Consider the following 19,973-nt stretch of genomic DNA (forward strand, 5'->3'; position numbering starts at 1 on the left):
CCTTGTGGTGCAGTACACCCGTATCGAATCCCGCACCGGGTAACAAAGTAACCGGTTACATTGGTGGCAGCGGTGGGACCCGGAAGTGTGCGGATCGTCAGAAGTCTCTTCGGAGCGCGGGAATAACAAAGCGCGAGGGCGCGCTTCCGGGAGAGGGTGACGACTGTAAACTACTAATAAGACACGTTAGTCCCCTAGGTAACGGGTCTGACCCTTTAGCCGAGCGGTTAGTGATGTCGCCTTGTGGTGCAGGACACCTCGTATCGAATCCCGCACCGGGCAAGTAAATAACCGGTTACGTTATTATTATGTATTATCATTATCGGAGTCGTTGAGCCAGCAAATACATTTATACACGAGATTTCTTAGAGGAGCCTGACAGGTGTTGACTCCTGCAGCCACGTGGGTGTTGGCGGGATTCTCATAGCCTCGTTATATTATAAGCTACTCGAAGCCTCTGGAAGCTGTTCTGGAGTTTGACCGCGGGTGTGCGGTGCGGAGCGAGGCACGTCGCCGTTTACACCCGTCTATCACGCGTCTCCAAAATGCGTCCTGCTTGACCGCCTGTGCTCAGATTTCGTTGCTGTCCACGTCACTTCCGCTACGAGGTCAAAGGGCCTCGGTCAAGCGCCGGATTTGCCGATGAAGATCCCAGCAGTCGCTGGGGGAGACGTCCTGGACAGGCCACCAGTGCGTCACAGTTGACACATACCATTCATCTAAATTCAGCATGTCAACAATTAACATTTAAAAGGCCACTTAAAACCGAGCATTTCTACAGAAGATCAACTAAATATCTGTATTAATGGAAATGGGTTCTTGCACTGCAAATTCAAGATCGCGGAGGCCTGCTGGTTGTCTGTGGTTCTCTGCGTTGTGAGGATGCTGGTGTGCCATGGGGTTGTCCTGGGATGGGCTCCAGCACCCCCGCGACCCCGAGCGCAGGATAAGCGGTTTGGGTGATGGACGGGTGGGTGGATGTTTCAGGCACTAATATACGTGGGCGGACTGCCCCAGCTGTGGAGACGGACAGGACTGATTCTTCTGCCCAGGTGGAGGTTAGGCCTCTCGGGTTCACTTGTTCTCCAACCACCCTACACTTGGCGCGCTGTTACCAAAACAACCACCACATCCTGCGTTGATGACGCATTTTCCGGTTACGTCATTGCCGGGGACGCATTATAGCGTTTACGATACCAAAGGTAATGGTGGTCCAATGCGGTCCCAGACCACCTCGGCAAGTGGTTTGAGTAACCGGTTCACGAAACGTTCTGGTGGTGGTTTACACTTGGTTTTTAGCGCTGCCCACTTGTGACGGCAAACAAAACAAAACAAAACAAACTCATTTTAAAGCCGAGTGTAAACGGGGGGGGGGGGACAAGATAACCCGGGGATGCAGGCCGGAGGGCAACGACTTAAACACGTTCAGAGAAGAGTTTATAGAACTTCTACACCTTCACCATGGTGCATCCATACATCCATATATATATGTGTGTGTGTGTGTATATATACACACATACATATATATACACATATATATGTATATATATATGTGTGTATATATATACACACACATACATATATATACATATATATATGTGTGTGTGTGTGTGTGTATATATATATATATATATATATAGTACAATACACTCTTTTAACTTCATATGGAGGTCAAGTTTAAACCATCTCGGATACTTGACGTGGGGCTTCAAGCAGAGTAGCCCGGTGAGCTTTCCCTCGCAGCTCTCATGCATTACTTGCAGCTATCGTGCTTTTGATGCACCCGGGGCCACTTATTACCACGTAATGCATTGTAATGCATTGCCTCCCAGACCTCAAGACAGGCACAGCGGAACGTGTCCGGCTGGGTGAGTGATAAGTCAGACGGGTCTGCAGCGCCCCCCTCAGGAGGAGAGGGACACTGCGAGGCTCGACCCTGGCAAAACTCAAAAAATCGTTGTCAAATTATGAACGGGACAAATGCAGATGTTCAAGTCCTCATTTACTAGTTACACTCTGCAGCTCAACGGAAGCTGCAGCTGACTTAATGTTGGGTGTTTGGCTGAGAGCTGTGAACTTTCCCAAACGCCTTCTATCAAACCCGGTATTGTTGATTTACTAATCTGTAACTTCATTTTATTTATTTATTTATTTGCTTACTTAAGGGTAGTTATAGATCTGTTTAATTTTTTTTTATTCCTCTCATCACTATTTTTTTTTTGAATGGTGGCTAGACTCAGGTCATTAAATATGGGCATCACTATACTTAATAGTACATCTAATAGTACATATAATCCTTGAGCGTATAGAGGACTTACTCGCTACTTTCCAAAAAGTACTTCTGCTTGTTAGCAATTGTAAGTGTTAAGTGCTGAACCCCAGAGTCTTAATAATCAGTTTCCTCGGACGTCAGTCACTTCAGAGCGGCTGCTTTTCCGCATGCAAAACTTGCTTTGCATGCTCAACATTGAATGCTCCTCCACTCTTGGCGATAAGGGGTAGAAAACACAGGCTGGCTCCATATATTGTGCAAACAATACATTGGTAAAGGGCAAATACACAGAACCGTAGCATGACTTAAAGTCAGGTATGGCGTGTTTTGATTGCAGACAGCGCCTCGTTAGACTAATTATGATTTCTGTACGAGGCGGTTTGAAGGGGGCAGTTTCAATGCAAATTTGGGGAGTGGATCAAAGGGATGAAAAGATTGCACGGTATTTGTTTAACCCGAATGGAGCAGCAGACAGGTAGATAACCGCACCAAGTGTGACTTGCACGGCAGCGGAGAAGTTGGAAGTCACCCGAAGAAGAAGAAGAAAAAAAGTATTGACTGGCTTTCAGTTACTTCGGATTGGGTTAACTTTTCTAGCACTCGCTGCATTTTTCTAAGTGGTAGAACACAGCCGTGTAGAACTTAAGTCATCCAAAATAAATCAGTGATACCGTTTCCTGCAGGTCTGACGGGGTCTGCCTTATTCGAGTCGTGAGACTTTCAGTAAACACTGAGAATGGTAGTACCCTCAGTAGTCTATCAGTTGCAGCAACCCAAATATCCACTTTGCCCTGTAGTCCAGTTTACAAATCTCTCTCTCACTCACTCCGATTCAGAAAAAGCTTCGACATCACTTTCACCATTTTTCCAAGTTTGTCCCCAAAAATTAAATGTGGTTCAACTTAAAACCCACACCCAGGTTTTATCTGAGCCTTTTATTGTGTAATATCACAATTACATTTTATACAAATGTTAACAAAAACCCTATATGTTCTAACTCAGGCTAGCAAGAGAGACGTTGCTGGCGGCCCGATGGCGGCGATGTCCGTGAACACTGAGCCGGCGTGCTGTGAGGGAGGAAACACGCTCACTGCTGTTGCTTGGCGGGGAGAGCGCACACGCTGCACCTGAGGCAGGCTAGCGCGGCTCCCTTGTTCTCATCCCAGATGAATGTAAACACACAGGACGCTCAAAAGCAACAAGGTGGACACCTATCAGTGCAGATGAAGGTCATCTACCCAAAGGGGAGAACATACAAAACCCAATTTTGGAGGAGAGGTTAGGGGGCTGTCTGGGTGTATGCTGTCGTGTCGGGGGAGTAAGGATGTTGTTCATTCATTCGTTGTTTGGTCCAGGTCCAATGTGTTAAGAAGTCAAGGCGCAGGGGTCAGAGGTGAAGAGTCAGAGGTCACGGGGGCAGCGTTTAGGAACGAGTGTATTTCCCCCAAATGTGTAGCATGAAGACGGAGGCGATGAAGAGCAGACTCATCACCAGCACTGGCACCGGTCCACTATTGGAAAGGAGAAACACTGATTTAACACCCAGACACACAGGGGAAAAAAAAAAAAAACAATCCCACCGTTTGCCATAACCCCATCCAGAGCTACAGTCTTAGTGGAGTGGTTGATTTTATTGATGAGCTTTAGAAATGAGGGGGTGCTCTCATCTCTGAAGGAGAGTCTAAGTGGGGTTGGGGTGGAGGGGTGCATCACTAAGTAGCAACATTGCCATGCCAACCATCTCTCCTCTGTTGCCCCCTCCTCCCCCTGTCAGAAGGCTGTAATTGAGTTGACCTTTCAGAGTGGATGCTTTAATGAAGCTTTGAGGCCAGCGTCTAATGCAGGAACAAACATGCACTCAATATTACAACGCTTTACAGCTTGCCTGCCCTCCCTCGACTGCTGGAGAAAGGCATCCAATAACAAACAGCACCATTGATCATCACCGAGTATGGTCGGGAGACGAGAATGTTTTTCTAATACTGGGTATGCTGTGTAGAAGAGCACAAATCTAATTGTGGTGGGGGTTTTTAAAACACACATGAATGCTCCATCATCAATTCAGGTGTGTGAATGCACACCTATACACCTGGTGGACCAAACTTATACAGACATTTCCATGCATGTGAAGATATCAGTGCACACAATTACACGTGTGCTTGTTAGGGATAAAATATCTTAAGACGCCATGTCAGTGCATGTGCTCGTGTGAACCTGTGGCTCCAGTTGTTTATGCGGGTGCACACACGCATTGTGTGTGTGTGTGTGTGTGTGTGTGTGCGTGTGCAACTGCAACGCATCACTTACACTTTGAGTCCTGGCGAGTCCTCTGTGTAGAAGCGCCACATGCCCCCTGTGCCCGCCGATGCCGTTGTCCTGCCAGCGCTGCGTGTACCACTGCTGGTCGCTTTCCTGTGCAACACAAGCACATCGAAAGAACGACAGTCAACAAAAAGTAGGAATGTCAGTTTAAATAAGAAAAAAATCTTGACAGGCACTCATTGAAATTAATAAATGTTTGTACGGCTCAAGAAAGTGCAGGGGTTAAGTCTTAAATGCAGTCTGATCACCATTAGCCCCAGGGCTGAGAGGACCTGATAAGTAACAATATTGCTAGAATTTGTTTACTTCATTATGCTTTATCGACAAAGTTACCCCACGGCAAATATTCGAGGGTCGATTATTCTTGACCATCTCCCATACCAAGTCAATATTAGTATTAATAACCATATATCTGGTAACACTGTCATATTGGGTTAAATTAACAAGGGTTATCAACAGTAGTAAGTTTGATCTCTACTTGTTTAATACTAGAAGTGTTCTTTTTCCCCACAGCCGTGCGTGTAGCCAATAACAAAACAACAACTGTGCCATAGTATCCTGCATTCAGAACGCACCTCAGCAGCTAGTAATGGAGAGGGCTTGTTGATTCATGGCTAGTTTACTCGTGTAATGAGATTAAACAGAGGTTAATGAGGTAATGAAGAGGGTGATTGTCATGGGTAATAATGAGGAAGGTGACAGTCAACCTCTGATTACAAACTGATTGAGCCTGCAGCACCAAACATCTATCTGCTGCTATAATCTAATCAGGCCCAACAAAAATGTGTGTGTGTGTAAAAAAAATCTGTATATACATTTTTTACACCCCCCCCCCCACACACACACACAAGGAGGAGACAGGTGTGCTGTGGGTAGAAATATGTCTAAGTTTGTGCACACGGGGTGAGAGACTGATTCTTGCAAATTGAATGCACACTGAATATTTATAAAGCATTGAATTTGCAGCTGGGCGGCCACCCAACAACCATTGGTTCAAAAACTGAAGTTGACATCTGCAAAATCACTGTCACAATCTAAGTGCCCTTGAGTGAGGCACTGGACCCAAAAGACTGCTCCAGGAGTGCTGCATAGTAGTCAACCCTTGACTTAGTGGTCCTTGAGGGGTATATGTGTGTGTTCAGAAGCTTTGCACAATTCGGTTGGGAAATATGAAAATCTACAAATTCTAGTCAACTTTAATCAACATCTGACACACATTTGTCTAGGTGACATAGTTATGAGTTATTGGGAATACGATGACAGCTCGTCTATTTTGGTAATGGCGTTAAAAAGGAATAATGGCAGTTTTAGGGGAAACTCGTTAAAACAAAAAACTAGGTTGAAACCTAGTATGTGGCCGGACTGCGACTACATTTAGAAAGCAGCTGTTTTTGCATGACTACATTTAATAAAAAGTGACTGTTTTGACATCGGCTCTGTGAACAGCGGCTGTACTGGGCAGCAGTTTTCAAACCCTGATTATATATATACAGTTAAATAGCGGCAATTTATTTTTCATATGAAACAATTACCTGGCTACCGTCACTACGATCACTGGAAAGTCTGGGCTTGACACCTCTTATAAACGCGCTCAAGTTACCACAAACGGTCTGAAGACGCTAATAATTTTCACTAACTGCGTGTAGCTATTAGCGCTGGTGTTTGTGAACTGGATTTGTTTGCACTGAGGCGTTTCAGTAGGGTAGAGGCTAGTTCCCATCCATGCAGAGAACGGAAATGGAGTAGAGAACGGTCAACTGAGCATGCGCGAAATGCCTCTACCACGCCTCCACACGCCCCGCGTAGCATCCAGGCGCTAGGATTCTAGGAAGACCCACCCCTAGTCTGCGTCTGATTAGCTAACTTTAACCCTAACCCCGCCCTAACCCTAACCTACCCAAACAACGGAGGCAACGAGTCCTTGCGCATGCTCAGTTGACCGTTCTCTGCATCGATGGGAACCAGCCTCTACCGTTTCGGTAGCATGGGAACTGCTGCAGTGATTCACTGCCGATAAGGAAACTCCCATTTCCGTGTTTTGTCATTGGTCGCCTCCCCGCTAGCTGGAACCCAGAGCCCTAGAGAGAGAGAGTTGCGTCAATGAGGGGTCAGAACGTGAGAGGGTCACGTGGTTCATGTAGCCACCGAATAGTTCCAAACAAAGCTTGGCGGGTCATTTAAATGAACTGCTTAGCCGCGATTTCCGGTAACTACTAACCAATATATTCAGATTTTTACATTTATGTAGAGATATAGATATATTCCAACGTGACACATATGCTATGCGCATGTGTAGGAACATTAAAACTAATATTTTGTTTGAAATTGACGAGCTATCACGCTTTAAATTACATCGTCAATTTGATTCAAACGTGCTGGTAAAATGGCCATCATTAAAATGTCAACTGTAGCTTCTTACCTGTAAATTAACCTTTGATTAATGCGAGAAACATACCTTCCCCATAGAAATCCTATTGCCCCGGGTCGCACTGTTTGCAACTATCCGGGGCTCCCCATGAGCCGCCATTGCTGTTAAATAATTGGCCCACTGCCGTCTACGGAGTGACGTAACTCTCTCTTTCTAGGGCTCTGCTGGAACCGTCATTGGTCACCTGATCCGGCGGCCCAATCATGTCGAACTGATCACTAAGTCGCTGATCAATCAGTCAGGGACATTCGCATTTCTAGGGCTGGCCGGTCCAGCCAAAGATTACTGAATACTGATCACTAAGTCACGGATCAATCAGTCAGGGACATACGCGTTTGTAGGGCTCGCCGGTCCAGCCAAAGATTACCGAATACTCTGCATGGCTTATCTGAACCTGTGGTGGAAACCAGACAACTGTTGATCCTTTGGACATGCTGAAAAGGCCAAAGACTAGTGAAGGGTCATTATGAAGCTCTTATCAGAATCCAAAACACCTAGTGGGGGGTGCTCAATCTGTGTCCCTCCGTCATTTTTTGCAGAGGTAATAGCTTGTGGGGTCAGGATGTGAGTGTGTGTACCTTTGTCTGACTGTAGAGCCTGCTGCACGAGGAGCTACTGTCTTGCTGGGGGAACGGCTGGAAGCCCCAACATTGGTTGCACTTGCTGCTGGTCCAGGCTAGGAGAAAGGCGAGAGTTATATACATACAAACACCGACAATTAACATACACAGATTGAATAAATCACTAACAAAGACACAGTTAACATACAACCACAGACTGAATAAATTATTTAAGAACACAAGCCCGACTACACACAGAGAGAGAGAGAGAGAGAGAGAGAGAGAGAGAGAGAGAGAGAGAGAGCATAACAATAGTTAAATAAGAAGTACCACTGGTAACTGATTACCAATCTGGTTTTTATGCTGCACCTGTATATGTTCTGAGTTCTTGTATTCGTCTATGTATAAGTACATGTTTGGTGATTCTTGTTCTGCTTCTAATGACTGCTTAGGCAACACAAGTGCCTGTTTGTCATGCCAATAAAGCACTTCTGAACTTGAGAGAGAGACCTTAAACTAAAAGGCATCACAAGTGGATCCCTTGTCCAGATTCTGCCCGTGAAGTTTTGCCCAGGGATTGATGGCCAAGGCCTTGGCTGACTGCCTGAAATGTGGCCGAACCCAACTTTAAAAACGAGAAGCAAGCGTTGCCTCTTCGTGCGGAAACATTGTTACACACTTAATATACGTTACCAGCTGCAAGAAATGCTGAATAGCCATTTTTTAAATGGCTATAAATAAGCCACGTCTGCAAATGGGGGGGAAACTGCCATTCGCCACCAAGCTAGCATGTAGCATAGAGGTTTCACTGTTGCAAGTGAATGACAGCAGAAGGGGCAGGTTGACTCTGGCTCACCGTGCGAACGGAACACGTAAACTCACCATTTTGGCTTCGCGACGAGATGGGAGTTGAATGCCAGACCCTGATGCGCCTCTCCGCTCGGACGTCCGCGTCAGACGAAAGGTGGGCAGCCGGGGCGAATTCGGCAAAGACTTGGGCAGAGAGATGACGCGCGCCTTGAACAAGGGACACGACGGCAAAACGGGAAGACCTGCGCGGAGGACCCGATAGAAGCCCGACGGCCTGGCACCGCTCGCCGCGACACTAGCCAAACGAATCCGCCGCCGTTACGGTTTTAACCCGGCATATATCTTTTTATATTTACGTTTCGGAAATTACGCGTTGCGATAGCTTTTATTCATACCCGCCTTTGCGTTTTAATTCACAGGCAAGTCGGCGGACAGTAACCGCTGATAGGTGACGTGTCTCACAGGAAGCGGTTGTACCGTCCGTTTAGGCGTTCGGCGACATTGCGGTTCAAACGCGGAGGGAGGACCGCGCTCTTCCCCGCTGCGTGTCTGAGCCCGCATGGCGCCCTCTGGTCGCAGTTTCATCGTGAGCCGCGACGGCGTTTCCACGACAGCTGTCTGTTGACGCGGGGTGCCAAACTTCGCGAAGGCGCATAGTCGATATTTAGAGGTAAACCAAAAAATCATTGTAATTTAACTTCTTAATGTAAATGAAACGCCTTGGTGTCAGCTAAAAAGTTTGGCCGTCAGTGTCGTTAGGTGTTGATTAGGATCTCGTATTTGAGATCGCAGATTTGTGACCGTTTTAAAGTCCTCAGAGCCACAAACGTGACACCCTTATCCGCCTTGTTGACAGGATGCTCTCTGCTGCACTGATGTGACACTGAGCTAACTGTTTGAGTATATTGCTGCACTGATGTGACACTGAGCTAACTGTATTTGAGTATATTGCTGCAGCGCTGTGACAGTAACTAACTGTATTTGAGTATATTGCTGCACTGATGTGACACTGAGCTAACTGTATTTGAGTATATTGCTGCAGCGCTGTGACAGTAACTAACTGTATTTGAGTATATTGCTGCAGTGCTGTGACAGTAACTAACTGTATTTGAGTATATTGCTGCAGTGCTGTGACGGTAACTAACTATTTGAGTATATTGCTGCAGCGCTGTGACAATAACTAACTGTATTTGAGCATGTTGCTGCAGCGCTGTGACAGTAACTAACTGTATTTGAGTATGTTGCTGCAGTGCTGTGACAGTAACTAACTGTATTTGAGTATATTGCTGCAGCGCTGTGACAGTAACTAACTGTATTTGAGTATATTGCTGCAGTGCTGTTACAGTAACTAAGTGTATTTGAGTATATTGCTGCAGCGCTGTGACAATAACTAACTGTATTTGAGTATATTGCTGCAGTGCTGTGACGGTAACTAACTATTTGAGTATATTGCTGCAGCGCTGTGACAATAACTAACTGTATTTGAGTATGTTGCTGCAGCGCTGTGACAGTAACTAACTGTATTTGAGTATGTTGCTGCAGTGCTGTGACAGTAACTAACTGTATTTGAGTATATTGCTGCAGCGCTGTGACAGTAACTAACTGTATCTGAGTATATTGCTGCAGTGCTGTGACAGTAACTAACTGTATTTGAGTATATTGCTGCAGCGCTGTGACAATAACTAACTGTATTTGAGTATATTGCTGCAGTGCTGTGACGGTAACTAACTATTTGAGTATATTGCTGCAGCGCTGTGACAATAACTAACTGTATTTGAGTATATTGCTGCAGTGCTGTGACGGTAACTAACTATTTGAGTATATTGCTGCAGCGCTGTGACAATAACTAACTGTATTTGAGTATATTGCTGCAGTGCTGTGACGGTAACTAACTATTTGAGTATATTGCTGCAGCGCTGTGACGGTAACTAACTGTATTTGAGTATATTGCTGCAGCGCTGTGACAATAACTAACTGTATTTGAGTATATTGCTGCAGTGCTGTGACGGTAACTAACTGTATTTGAGTATATTGCTGCAGCGCTGTGACAGTAACTAATGGTATTCGAGTGTATTGCTGCAGCGCTGTGACACTAACTAACTATTTGAGTATATTTCTGCAGCGCTGTGACAGTAACTAACGGTATTCGAGTGTATTGCTGCAGCGCTGTGACAGTAACTAACTGTATTTGAGTATATTGCTGCAGCGCTGTGACAGTAACTAACTGTATTTGAGTGTATTGCTGCAGTGCTGGGCAAAATTATCCGTTTCAGGGCTGTTGGCACGAACATGTAATGAATGTCTGCGTACAGTACATTATTGCCCTTGTGGATGGTGCTGCTTTAGAAAGTGTCCTCATTTTCTGATTTCAAGCGCAGGAAGAATGTTACTTCTGTTCACAAATAAAGATTGGCCGAACATCGAAATAATTTATGTATATTTCAAGGTTTTTATTTTTTTCCAGAAATCTAACTCGTTCATTCTTTTAAAAGGAGTGCTAAATGCTTATTTGTAACATTTGGGCGCTGACCCTGCGTTGAGCTATGGATTCTATGGTAACTTGTTATTATTTTATTTAAATCCCGGTCTGCAGATCAAACTTCTCTTCAGAGGAATAGAATTTGAATTGTATTAATTGCACATGTAAACTTTGGCTTCTGCTGATGTGTTCTTCCAGCATGGCGCGGGTGGTGTTCCTCCATCCAGACCTGGGTATTGGTGGAGCAGAGCGGCTGGTGGTGGATGCTGCTGTTGCTCTGAAGTCTCGGGGATGTAGTGTCCAGATCTGGACAGCCCATTACGACCCCACACATTGCTTCTCTGAAACCCTAGACCTACCAGTGGTAGGTGCACACACACAGTTACATACCTCTGCAGCCATACGCTTATCATGATCATATCAACTCACAACAAAGGTTGAGAAATACACATAAAATGCTCGTAATGTACATTATTGGTATACCCATACCGATCTATGCCAAAACCCATTTAAGGCCATCATGTCTTTTTTCAAACCTTTCAAGTGGAATTATATTTGAGAGAAGATTCAATTCCTTGGCAAGCGTCTGAATATGTAAGTGCAAATAACCCCGTTTATCCTTTTTTTAATAGATGTGTATAGGTGACTGGCTTCCTACTAGTGTCTTTGGCTACCTGCATGCCCTGTGTGCCTACCTAAGGATGATCTATGTGGCGTTGTATCTGGTCTTCTTTAGTGGTGTGGAGTATGACGTTGTCTTCTGTGATCAGGTGAGCATGTGTATCACTCTTTAGTTTTTTCTCTTTTTTGTTCTGTCATTTAGATGGCAAATTTCATTACAGCAATGGCCTGTTTTCTTCTCTGTCTCTCATAGTTTCTCACATAGACACACACTCCTTGCATTTTATGTGTTTAGATTTATGACATACACAATACATATAACCCCGCCCCTCACTTCATTGCTCCCCAAGGTGTCAGTGTGCATCCCTGTGCTGAGGCTGTCCCGCCACAGGAAGAAGGTTCTGTTTTACTGCCACTTCCCAGACCAACTGCTGACCCAGAGGAAGTCAGCCCTGAAGAAGATCTACCGAGCCCCCATTGACTGGCTGGAGGAGCGCACCACTGGAATGGCTGATATGGTACGGGGCTGCGAGAGGTTACAGACGGTTTCATACAATGGATCATAGAGATAGCCGGGCTACAGAACCCAGTTATTTCACTTATTTAATTTGGTTCATTTGGGGAATATGTCATAAAAGATATTTAAATAGTAATGGGCAGCATGGTGGCTTAGTGGTTAATCTTGTTGAAATATGATGGTCAATTTTATTTGTATAGCCCAATATCACAAATTTGCCTCAAGGGGCTTTACAGCAACACAGCATCCTGTCCTTAGACCCTCGCATTGGATAAGGATAAGGAACAACCCCCTGGAGAAAAAAAAACTTTTAACGGGGAAAAAATTTGAAGAAACCTCAGGGAGAGCAACAGAGGAGGGATCTCTCTCCCAAGACAGACAACGTGCAATGGATGTTGTGTTTACACAATTTACAGAATGCAATATTGAAAGAGGATTACAGAATTATAATGGAATTATAAAATATATGAAGAATATGATGAGGAGTATGCCAAGCAGTGTCCAGACGCCACAGGAACAGCCCAGGACCCGAGCCACGCGACCAGCATCACCATGTAAAATTAAAAATTAAAAAAATTAGTCACACATCTTAGTGAGAGAAGGATATAACATTAAAACAGGGTAACAACATTATATGGATTCATAAGATATATAAAAAGAAAATGTGATGAGGGGGATGCCAACCAGTGTCCAGCTGGTGACCACCATCACCATGGAGACCTGGGAGGAGGACAGACTGCACGTGCACAGAAGGGAGACTTGCGTCACACCATTCACACACACACACAAGAAGAGAAAGGAGAAGACATCATTCAGAGAGAGAGAAAAGACGTGAGAGTAGAGAACAGTTTCCAATAGTCAGTAATCTATACACTATAATTTCGTCGGCAGGACAGTGGTTGGTAAATTCATTGAGACAGAAACCGACCCGCCATGCTGTACAGGTTGTGAAGCACTCAACTTAAAAGCAACTAATTGTAGGCTAAGGCAAAAAGATGAGTTTTAAGTTTGGATTTAAAGGACTCAACGGACTCCGATTGTCTGATGGTAGCAGGCAGGTTATTCCAAAAGAACGGGGCTCGATAGAAAAAGGCTCGGCCACCAGCTGACTTCTTTTTAACTTTGGGTACACACAGGAGCCTTTTATTTTGAGAGCTAAGAGCTCGAGATGGAATGTATGGTGTAAGGATATCAGACAGGTAAGATTGGGCAAGCCCATTTAGGGTTTTATAAGTCAGCAGAAGCACCTTGTATTCTGATCTAACATGGATAGGAAGCCCATGAAGGGAGGCAAGAATTGGTGTAATATGGTCAAATTTCCTAGATCTAGTTAGGATTCTAGCTTTAGCATTCTGAACCATCTGAAGATTTTTCATACGACCATGTGGCAGACCTGAAAGAACGTTACAGTAATAAAGTCTGGATGAAACAAGTGCATGTATTAAGAGTCTCTGCGTCAGCCATGGACAGGAAAGACCGAATTTTAGCTATGTTACGTAAGTGAAAGAAGGCAGTCTTGGAGAGTTCTTTAATGTGCTTATCAAAAAAAATGCTGGGATCAAACGTAACACCAAGGTTTTTGGCTGCCACACTTAGTGAAATCAGAGTTGTTGATTGTTATCGTTACTTGATCAAATTGGTGTCTGTGTTTAGCAGGGCCAATGACCAGCACCTCATTTTTATCTGAATTTAAAAGCAGAAAGTTTAGTGACATCCAGTTTTTCAAAGCAGCCAATCAGGCCTCTAAATTAGTCATTTGAGTATGATCATCAGCCCTTATAGGCACATACAGCTGAGTATCATCAGCATAGCAATGGACATTTATTTCATAACTGTGTATAATTTGGCCAAGAGGTGAAATATAAAGAGAGAAAAGTAGAGGGCTAAGAACTGAGCCCTGATGTACACCATATTTAACAGAGACTTTTTATGTAATATCACTATAGCAATGTGTTCTTCCAGATAAGTAGGACTTAAGCCAAGAGAGAGCTAAGCCAGCAACACCAAAATTACAATTTAATCTGTCTAATAGTATACAGTGATCAATGGTGTCAAAGGCTGCACTGTGGTCCAATAGTAGAAGCACAGAAGTGGAATCAGAGTCCATAGCTAGTAAAAGATCATTCACCACTCTGGTCAGAGCAGTTTCAGTGGAGTGACAGGGCCTGAAAGCTGATTGAAAAGGTTCATATAGATGGTTTTTTTCTATATGGGTCGAAAGTTGTTGATACACAACTCTCTTTAGTACTTTAGAAAAGAATGGAAGATTAGAAGCTGGTCGATAGTTATTAAGAGACCCTGGATCGACGTGTGGCTTTTTTAAGAAGAGGTTTAACCACAGCTGTCTTAAAACTATAGGAAACAGTGCCAGTAGTAAGCGATAAATTAACAATGTCTAGCATTATAGGTCCCAGGAAAGACCAGAGGTCTTTAAAAAGTTTTGCTGGTAAGGGGTCAAGTAGGCAAGTGGTTGGTTTAGAAGCTGACACAAGCTTAGTCAAAGTATCAAGAGAGATGGTTTTAAAAGCTGTAATAACAGGGACTAACAGTGACTCATTGTATAGATATGAATTTGGTAAAGCAGGATCTGCAGGAGTAGCTGGAGTTGAAGAACTAATTTTGTTTAAGATTTCATCAACCTTATTGCAGAAGAAGTCTAGAAACTCATGGGCCCTGAATGGTGAACAGCTAATAGACGGCTGCTTTTTAATAAGTTTAGGTACAGTGTCAAAGAGAAATCTGGGGTTATGTTTATTAATATTGATTAAGTGAGAGAGATACGCTGCTTTTGCAGCAGATAAAGCACACTTGTATTTCAATAAACACTCATGCCATGATAGGTAAAGAACTTCCAATTTTGATTTTCGCCATTTATATTCCAGCTTAAGAGCACGTGTCTCGTCGTTAAACCAGGGTGTAGGCCTCTTTAGTTGTCTAGCTCTGGTAGTGAGAGGTGAAACTGAATTGTGGAGACTAGAAAGGGCCACATTTAAGTCACTAGTGAGATTTTCAACACAGTCACTACAGCGAAAGGAGCCAAGACTTCAGGCAGCTGCTGGCCAAATGCACCTACAGTGGCAGGACCAATGTGATGAATGGCAGTTACATCTGCGCTGACATTAACTGGACCCATACAGGATTTAAGTCCTTTGCAAGTACACAGAGAAAGCAGTTGTGAGAAAATGCTGGCTCTTTCTGGCCCCTATAACTTGTTACAAAATCAAGTAACACCAGTTTTGAACATATTCAGTTGTGGCCTCAGATCCTTCCTTTCCACTGGTCACCGCGATGGTTTTCAGGTGTCCATGGTTCTATCAAAACTATCCATACTTTGACAGTATGTACGTGAGTTGCCTAAACCAGATGTTGTGCACTTTTGCGAGTAACAAGTCGAGTACCTCCGAAATTGGTGGTTGCCATGACAACATTCTCACTGTCTTTGCGACTGCCTAAGTATCCATGACAACGGCCAACTCCTGAGGCGCTTGACTCGTCTGCTACTTGCAGAGGATCTCAGTGTATTGAGATTGTGTGTGGGTTAGGTTCAAACAATCTATTAATATGTCTGTGTATAAGAAGGTATTTTAGAGATGTTGCAGGTCTGGCGAGGTTAAGTTCTTCTCGCAGAGCATTTTAAAATCTGATCGAAAAGACTGGTGAGTTTAGTCTCAATCTTAGAGCTTGTCAGGCCCAGGAGGTTCCTTCCTAAAGTACACCCAATACATAGGGATTATAAACTTCCATTTATAGCACAGTGGCCCAACTCCATGTCATCTTAAAAATTCAGTTACACAATAACAGTGCAATCACAGAAAGTTGAGTCAGTTCATCTGGACATGTTTATTGAGAGAAACGTTTCATCACTCATCTAAATTACCTCTTCAGTCTCAACTGACTGCAGGTATCCCCACCCTTATAAACAATACAGTGGCATAACGACTGAAAACAATGATTAGTTTCATATAAATATTGATGTGATCATTAACTAGAGTTTCAATGGCCATGTGTACTATTCATGGAGTATTGGGGAATGGTTGCAATCACAGCATTGTAAGATGGCGACAGGTGTACTCTTAGCCCCCCCCCCCCTTCGGTTCAGGGATGGTTGTTCCCTCTTCACATAGATGGCCTCTTTGACGCCCCGTTCCCGTAATGGTCACGGCAATTTGCATATGAAACTGATCGTTGTTTTCGGTCGTTATGCCGCTGTATTGTTTATAAGGGTGGGGATACCTGCAGTCAGCTGAGACTGAAGAGGTCACTTAGATGATGATGAAACCTTTCTCCCAATAAACGTTGTGTCCAGATGAACTGATCCACCTTTCTCTGGTTTTCTTACCTGGATTATTGAACGTGCATAAAGACATTCATTTCATAATGATACAAGTCAGAGAAAGGCAGGACGAGCTTTGTGTTTATGAAACGGCAACCAACAAATTTTCGGTATTTTTACTTGACGAACGAGTCAAACGATTAATCGACTTCCAAAAACTGTAATCAATTCATTTCTGCCAGTCGACAACAATTAGTCGACTAATTGTTTCGGCACTATACCACTTTAGTGTGCAACACATTATTATATTGCCTGCGTCGTTTGTTAAAATAGACTGACCCGGTCTCATTGAACTGATCTGCTGAATGATCTTCAGTTCATGATTCTTAAGCCTCGAGAGAACAAAATGTTGGATCATGTACGTAAAGGAGAACGTTGTTTTACCCCCAGTGGCCCTGATAGAAATGTTCTGATCATATCTGGATAACCAAAGACCTCAGGGGACTGATGGGGAGAAACATCTGGAAGGTCTTTTCTAAATCCTTGTGATGTTTAATGGCCTTTCTCTGAGATCCTAATTTGTCACTTAAGGTATCTCTTGTACCTTTGCTGAACTGATTCTCAATTTTTATGAGTTGAGCAAGTTGATTTATTCACTTAACAGAGTATCTTGCTGCAAATAAAGACTGGATCACACATGGCTGTACTGACATTGAGGACTCTGTCATTGGCTCTTATCGGAGTTCAAAGTTGATCTACGTCTGCCCCTTTATGTCTTCAGAAACAAGACTGCAAGGTGTCTCGTGTTTGAGATCTAAATCGAAAGACGACTGAGATTTTGCTGTCCTGGTTCCCAGATTGTGAAGCCTTCCCTGGGGGCGAGGTCAGCAAACTTGGTGTCATGTTTTAAATCACATCTTCAAACTTGTTGTTAGTCTGTGTTATTTTACTTGTTTGTGTTCTTCCTTTCTGATTCATCTACTCTGCATGAGGCCCTTTGTTGCTCATTTTTGAACGCTGCAACATGCATAGTTCTGCTGAACTTTACCACGAATCTCTCCTCTTCATTCTAGATTCTGGTTAACAGTCAGTTCACCGCAGGAGTCTTCAGAGAGACTTTCCAGAGCCTCAGAGGGGTCCAAACAGACGTCCTTTACCCCTCTCTCAACACGCAGACATTTGACCAGCCATGCAGCGAGACGCAGAGTCTGGGAGGGCTGCTGCCCGAGGGGACATCCTGCCTCTTCCTCTCTCTGAACCGCTACGAACGCAAGAAGAACCTGAACCTGGCCCTGGAGGCCATGGCTACCCTGAAGAGCCGCCTGCCCTCAGACCAGAAAACAGGCATCCACCTGGTGGTAGCGGGGGGCTACGACGAACGGGTCGCAGAGAACGTTCAACACCACGCCGAGCTGAAGGAGCTGGCGGCACAGCTGGGCCTCGACGGCTGCGTCTCGTTCCTGCGTTCCCCCTCCGATGCCTTGAAGGTGGCGCTGCTACGCGGCAGCACGGCGGTGCTGTACACCCCCAGCAGGGAGCATTTTGGGATCGTTCCCGTAGAGGCCATGTACTGCCGCTGCCCCGTTGTCGCCGTGAACTCCGGGGGTCCGCTGGAGAGCGTGGAGGATGCGGAGACGGGGTTCCTCCGTGAGCCCACCGCGGAGGCCTTCTCTGGGGCCATGGAGAGGCTCGTCGGGGAGCCCCGACTCCGCAGGGACATGGGAGAAGCCGGCCGAAGGAGAGTGCTGAATAAGTTCTCACTGCAGGCCTTCTCAGACCAGCTTCACGGGTACATCCTCAGGCTGACCTAGTGATGCCAGCACAGGGGAAGAGACAAGAGACAGTGTTGGGTTGGGTTGGGGGGGTGGGCTCTCGGGTTGTGGAGGGTATAACTATGTATAAAACGCCTCAGCGTGAGCTTGGATGGATTTCTCGGAAGATGCATCGCCTCAATGCTGAACTGTTAGACAAAGAGTAAACTAAATAAATAAATAAACGGTGCGTAGGCCGGTCCATGGGTTGCGGCGGCGGGTTTGTTAGCACAGAGAAATGTGTGTGTTTGTTTTTACGTACGAGTGTGTCTGAGGGAGGTGATGATGGGGGGGGGTAGGTGGATGAATGGGTGGGGAGAGATATTGTAAAGGCTCTGAGGACAATTAATCAGCATTCCCCAGGAGGGGTTGCAGAGAGAGAAAAGGATGGAACTCTCTGTACCAATTAAGAAAAGAGTAACGAGTTTACCTATCCTGCCCCTGGAAAAATACCACCCCCTGTGTGTGTGTGTGTGTGTGTGTGTGTGTAGCTGTGCTGTTAGTACGTGCAACAACACTGCAACCAAGGGCCTAATAAATGAGCCAAGGGGATTGATTGGTGGAATGAAATGTTTTGCACTGTGTATCCCCCCCCCCCTCCATTCTACAGTAAGGCTTTGTCTGCGTGTACATGGCAGTGGTGAAGAATGTAGTAACCACCGTGTGCCATCAGACAGTCCACAGCCGCCGGATCGATGAGCGAGATGCTTCCCCCCCACTTTCTGTCCCCTCCGAGCCTCATTCACTCGCGGCGAGCGGAGAACATTGGCCTGTCCGTGACTCGATGGCTGCACGGAGGTTATTAGCGGATCATAGAGCGTCGGGCTTTATTAGAAGTCTGGCTGACGGGCAGTGTGTCTGGGTCATTGTCAGCGGGGAGAATAGCTGAAGGTCATTGTGTCTGCGTGGTCTCCGTCGCTCCGACCGCCCCACTACAGACACGCTCTTATTGACATCGCTGAAGTCTTGATAAACAAGAGGACACATAGTTTCCTCACTTCTGTGTGGTTTGCTTTGTTGGGGGATTTTTCTTCTTCTTTTCTTTTTTTCTGGCCTTTAATAAATTTGCCGAGGCCTTCGTGGCTGAGAGAAGAGGCGCGGAAACGCCGTCGATGTTAAATCACCCCTTTGCTCTTTTCATCGAACAGATTTGGGCGTGCCTCGAGTAATTTGGGAAACGTTCTCGGGGCCGAGCGACGAGGGAGGGCATTGTGTCGGGTGAAGTATTTACTTTGCTCGTTAACAAATTCGACGAAACTGCATGCGAGAGGGCCGCGATAATGCTGCACACTTTACATCTTAAATCTCTCGTCTCCACCCAGCTCTGCGTTGTCCTGTCAAAGGCTGGAGTAGCGTGCGTGTGACCTCTGCCCTTTTTCTTGAAGGGGATCTGCAGGAAACCAGAAGTAATCATTAATTGGTAAATTAGAGGGTGATCAGGATGTGGGGACGGGGTGTGGGTGTAGGCGGGGAGTTAATCTCCACCATTTACTCCGACACACTCGCACACATTTGCAGCTTGGTTGTTGAACAGACCCGCTTGCGTACTGCCTGACCGCAGTGCAGGAACGTGGCTCGCCGTTGAGGTCCAGAGAGTCGTGTGGGAACTCGTGGGGAAGAAGCGCTTGGCACCGCTGCCTCACCGTCTCCTCCGGGGACGGGTGGAGGGGATGCTTGCTGTTATTGACCCTGATGCGAGTCCCCGGGGGCACCGTCATCTCCTGGATGTGCTCTCTGAGGACTCTCTGAGGCGCTCGCCGGTTGGCTGCAGTTGTGACCCATGGGTCGAAGGACGCTGCGACACAGCTTCTGCGTCATATGTTCATCTTCCAATTGAAAAAAGTACTTTCGTTGAGTGTGTTTAGAGAGGGAAGATTTTC

At 45.4% G+C, this 19,973-nt stretch overlaps 2 protein-coding genes across 3 annotated transcripts in view; one reads left to right on the forward strand and one right to left on the reverse strand.

Annotated features, from left to right (window-relative positions):
* The window catches only part of alg2 (ALG2 alpha-1,3/1,6-mannosyltransferase), a 39,067-nt gene extending 19,539 nt beyond the window's left edge, over nt 1–19,528 (forward strand). The window contains exons 1-5 of one of the 2 annotated variants that reach the window (XM_056285992.1): nt 8,889–9,062; nt 11,070–11,235; nt 11,504–11,641; nt 11,843–12,010; nt 17,356–19,528. In XM_056285992.1, the coding sequence (XP_056141967.1) occupies nt 11,071–11,235; nt 11,504–11,641; nt 11,843–12,010; nt 17,356–18,093 (1,209 nt within the window). In that variant the 5' untranslated portion in view covers nt 8,889–9,062; nt 11,070 and the 3' untranslated portion in view covers nt 18,094–19,528. Of the gene's footprint in view, nt 1–8,888; nt 9,063–11,069; nt 11,236–11,503; nt 11,642–11,842; nt 12,011–17,355 lie in introns of those variants that run through there. The other variant, XM_056285991.1, reaches the window with a different exon arrangement.
* Nucleotides 3,199–8,623, reverse strand: sec61b (SEC61 translocon subunit beta). Its single transcript, XM_056285993.1, has 4 exons — nt 8,465–8,623; nt 7,601–7,698; nt 4,580–4,684; nt 3,199–3,783 (listed from the first exon to the last, which is right to left on the reverse strand). The coding sequence occupies exons 1-4, from the start codon at nt 8,465–8,467 to the stop codon at nt 3,696–3,698; spliced, it is 294 nt and encodes a 97-aa protein (XP_056141968.1). The 5' UTR covers nt 8,468–8,623; the 3' UTR covers nt 3,199–3,695.
* Nucleotides 19,529–19,973: the final 445 nt, after the last annotated feature.

Source organism: Lampris incognitus, chromosome 9, assembly GCF_029633865.1.
Source record: "Lampris incognitus isolate fLamInc1 chromosome 9, fLamInc1.hap2, whole genome shotgun sequence".
Lineage (NCBI taxonomy): Eukaryota > Metazoa > Chordata > Actinopteri > Lampriformes > Lampridae > Lampris > Lampris incognitus.

Excerpts from the sequence above, each read along its gene's own strand:
- sec61b (XM_056285993.1), bottom strand. Across the intron at positions 4,685-7,600 it reads GGCTCTACAGTCAGACAAAG|GAAAGCGACCAGCAGTGGTA; the intron begins GTACACACACTC and ends TGTGTTGCACAG. Across the intron at positions 3,784-4,579 it reads GACTCGCCAGGACTCAAAGT|TGGACCGGTGCCAGTGCTGG; the intron begins GTAAGTGATGCG and ends CCTTTCCAATAG.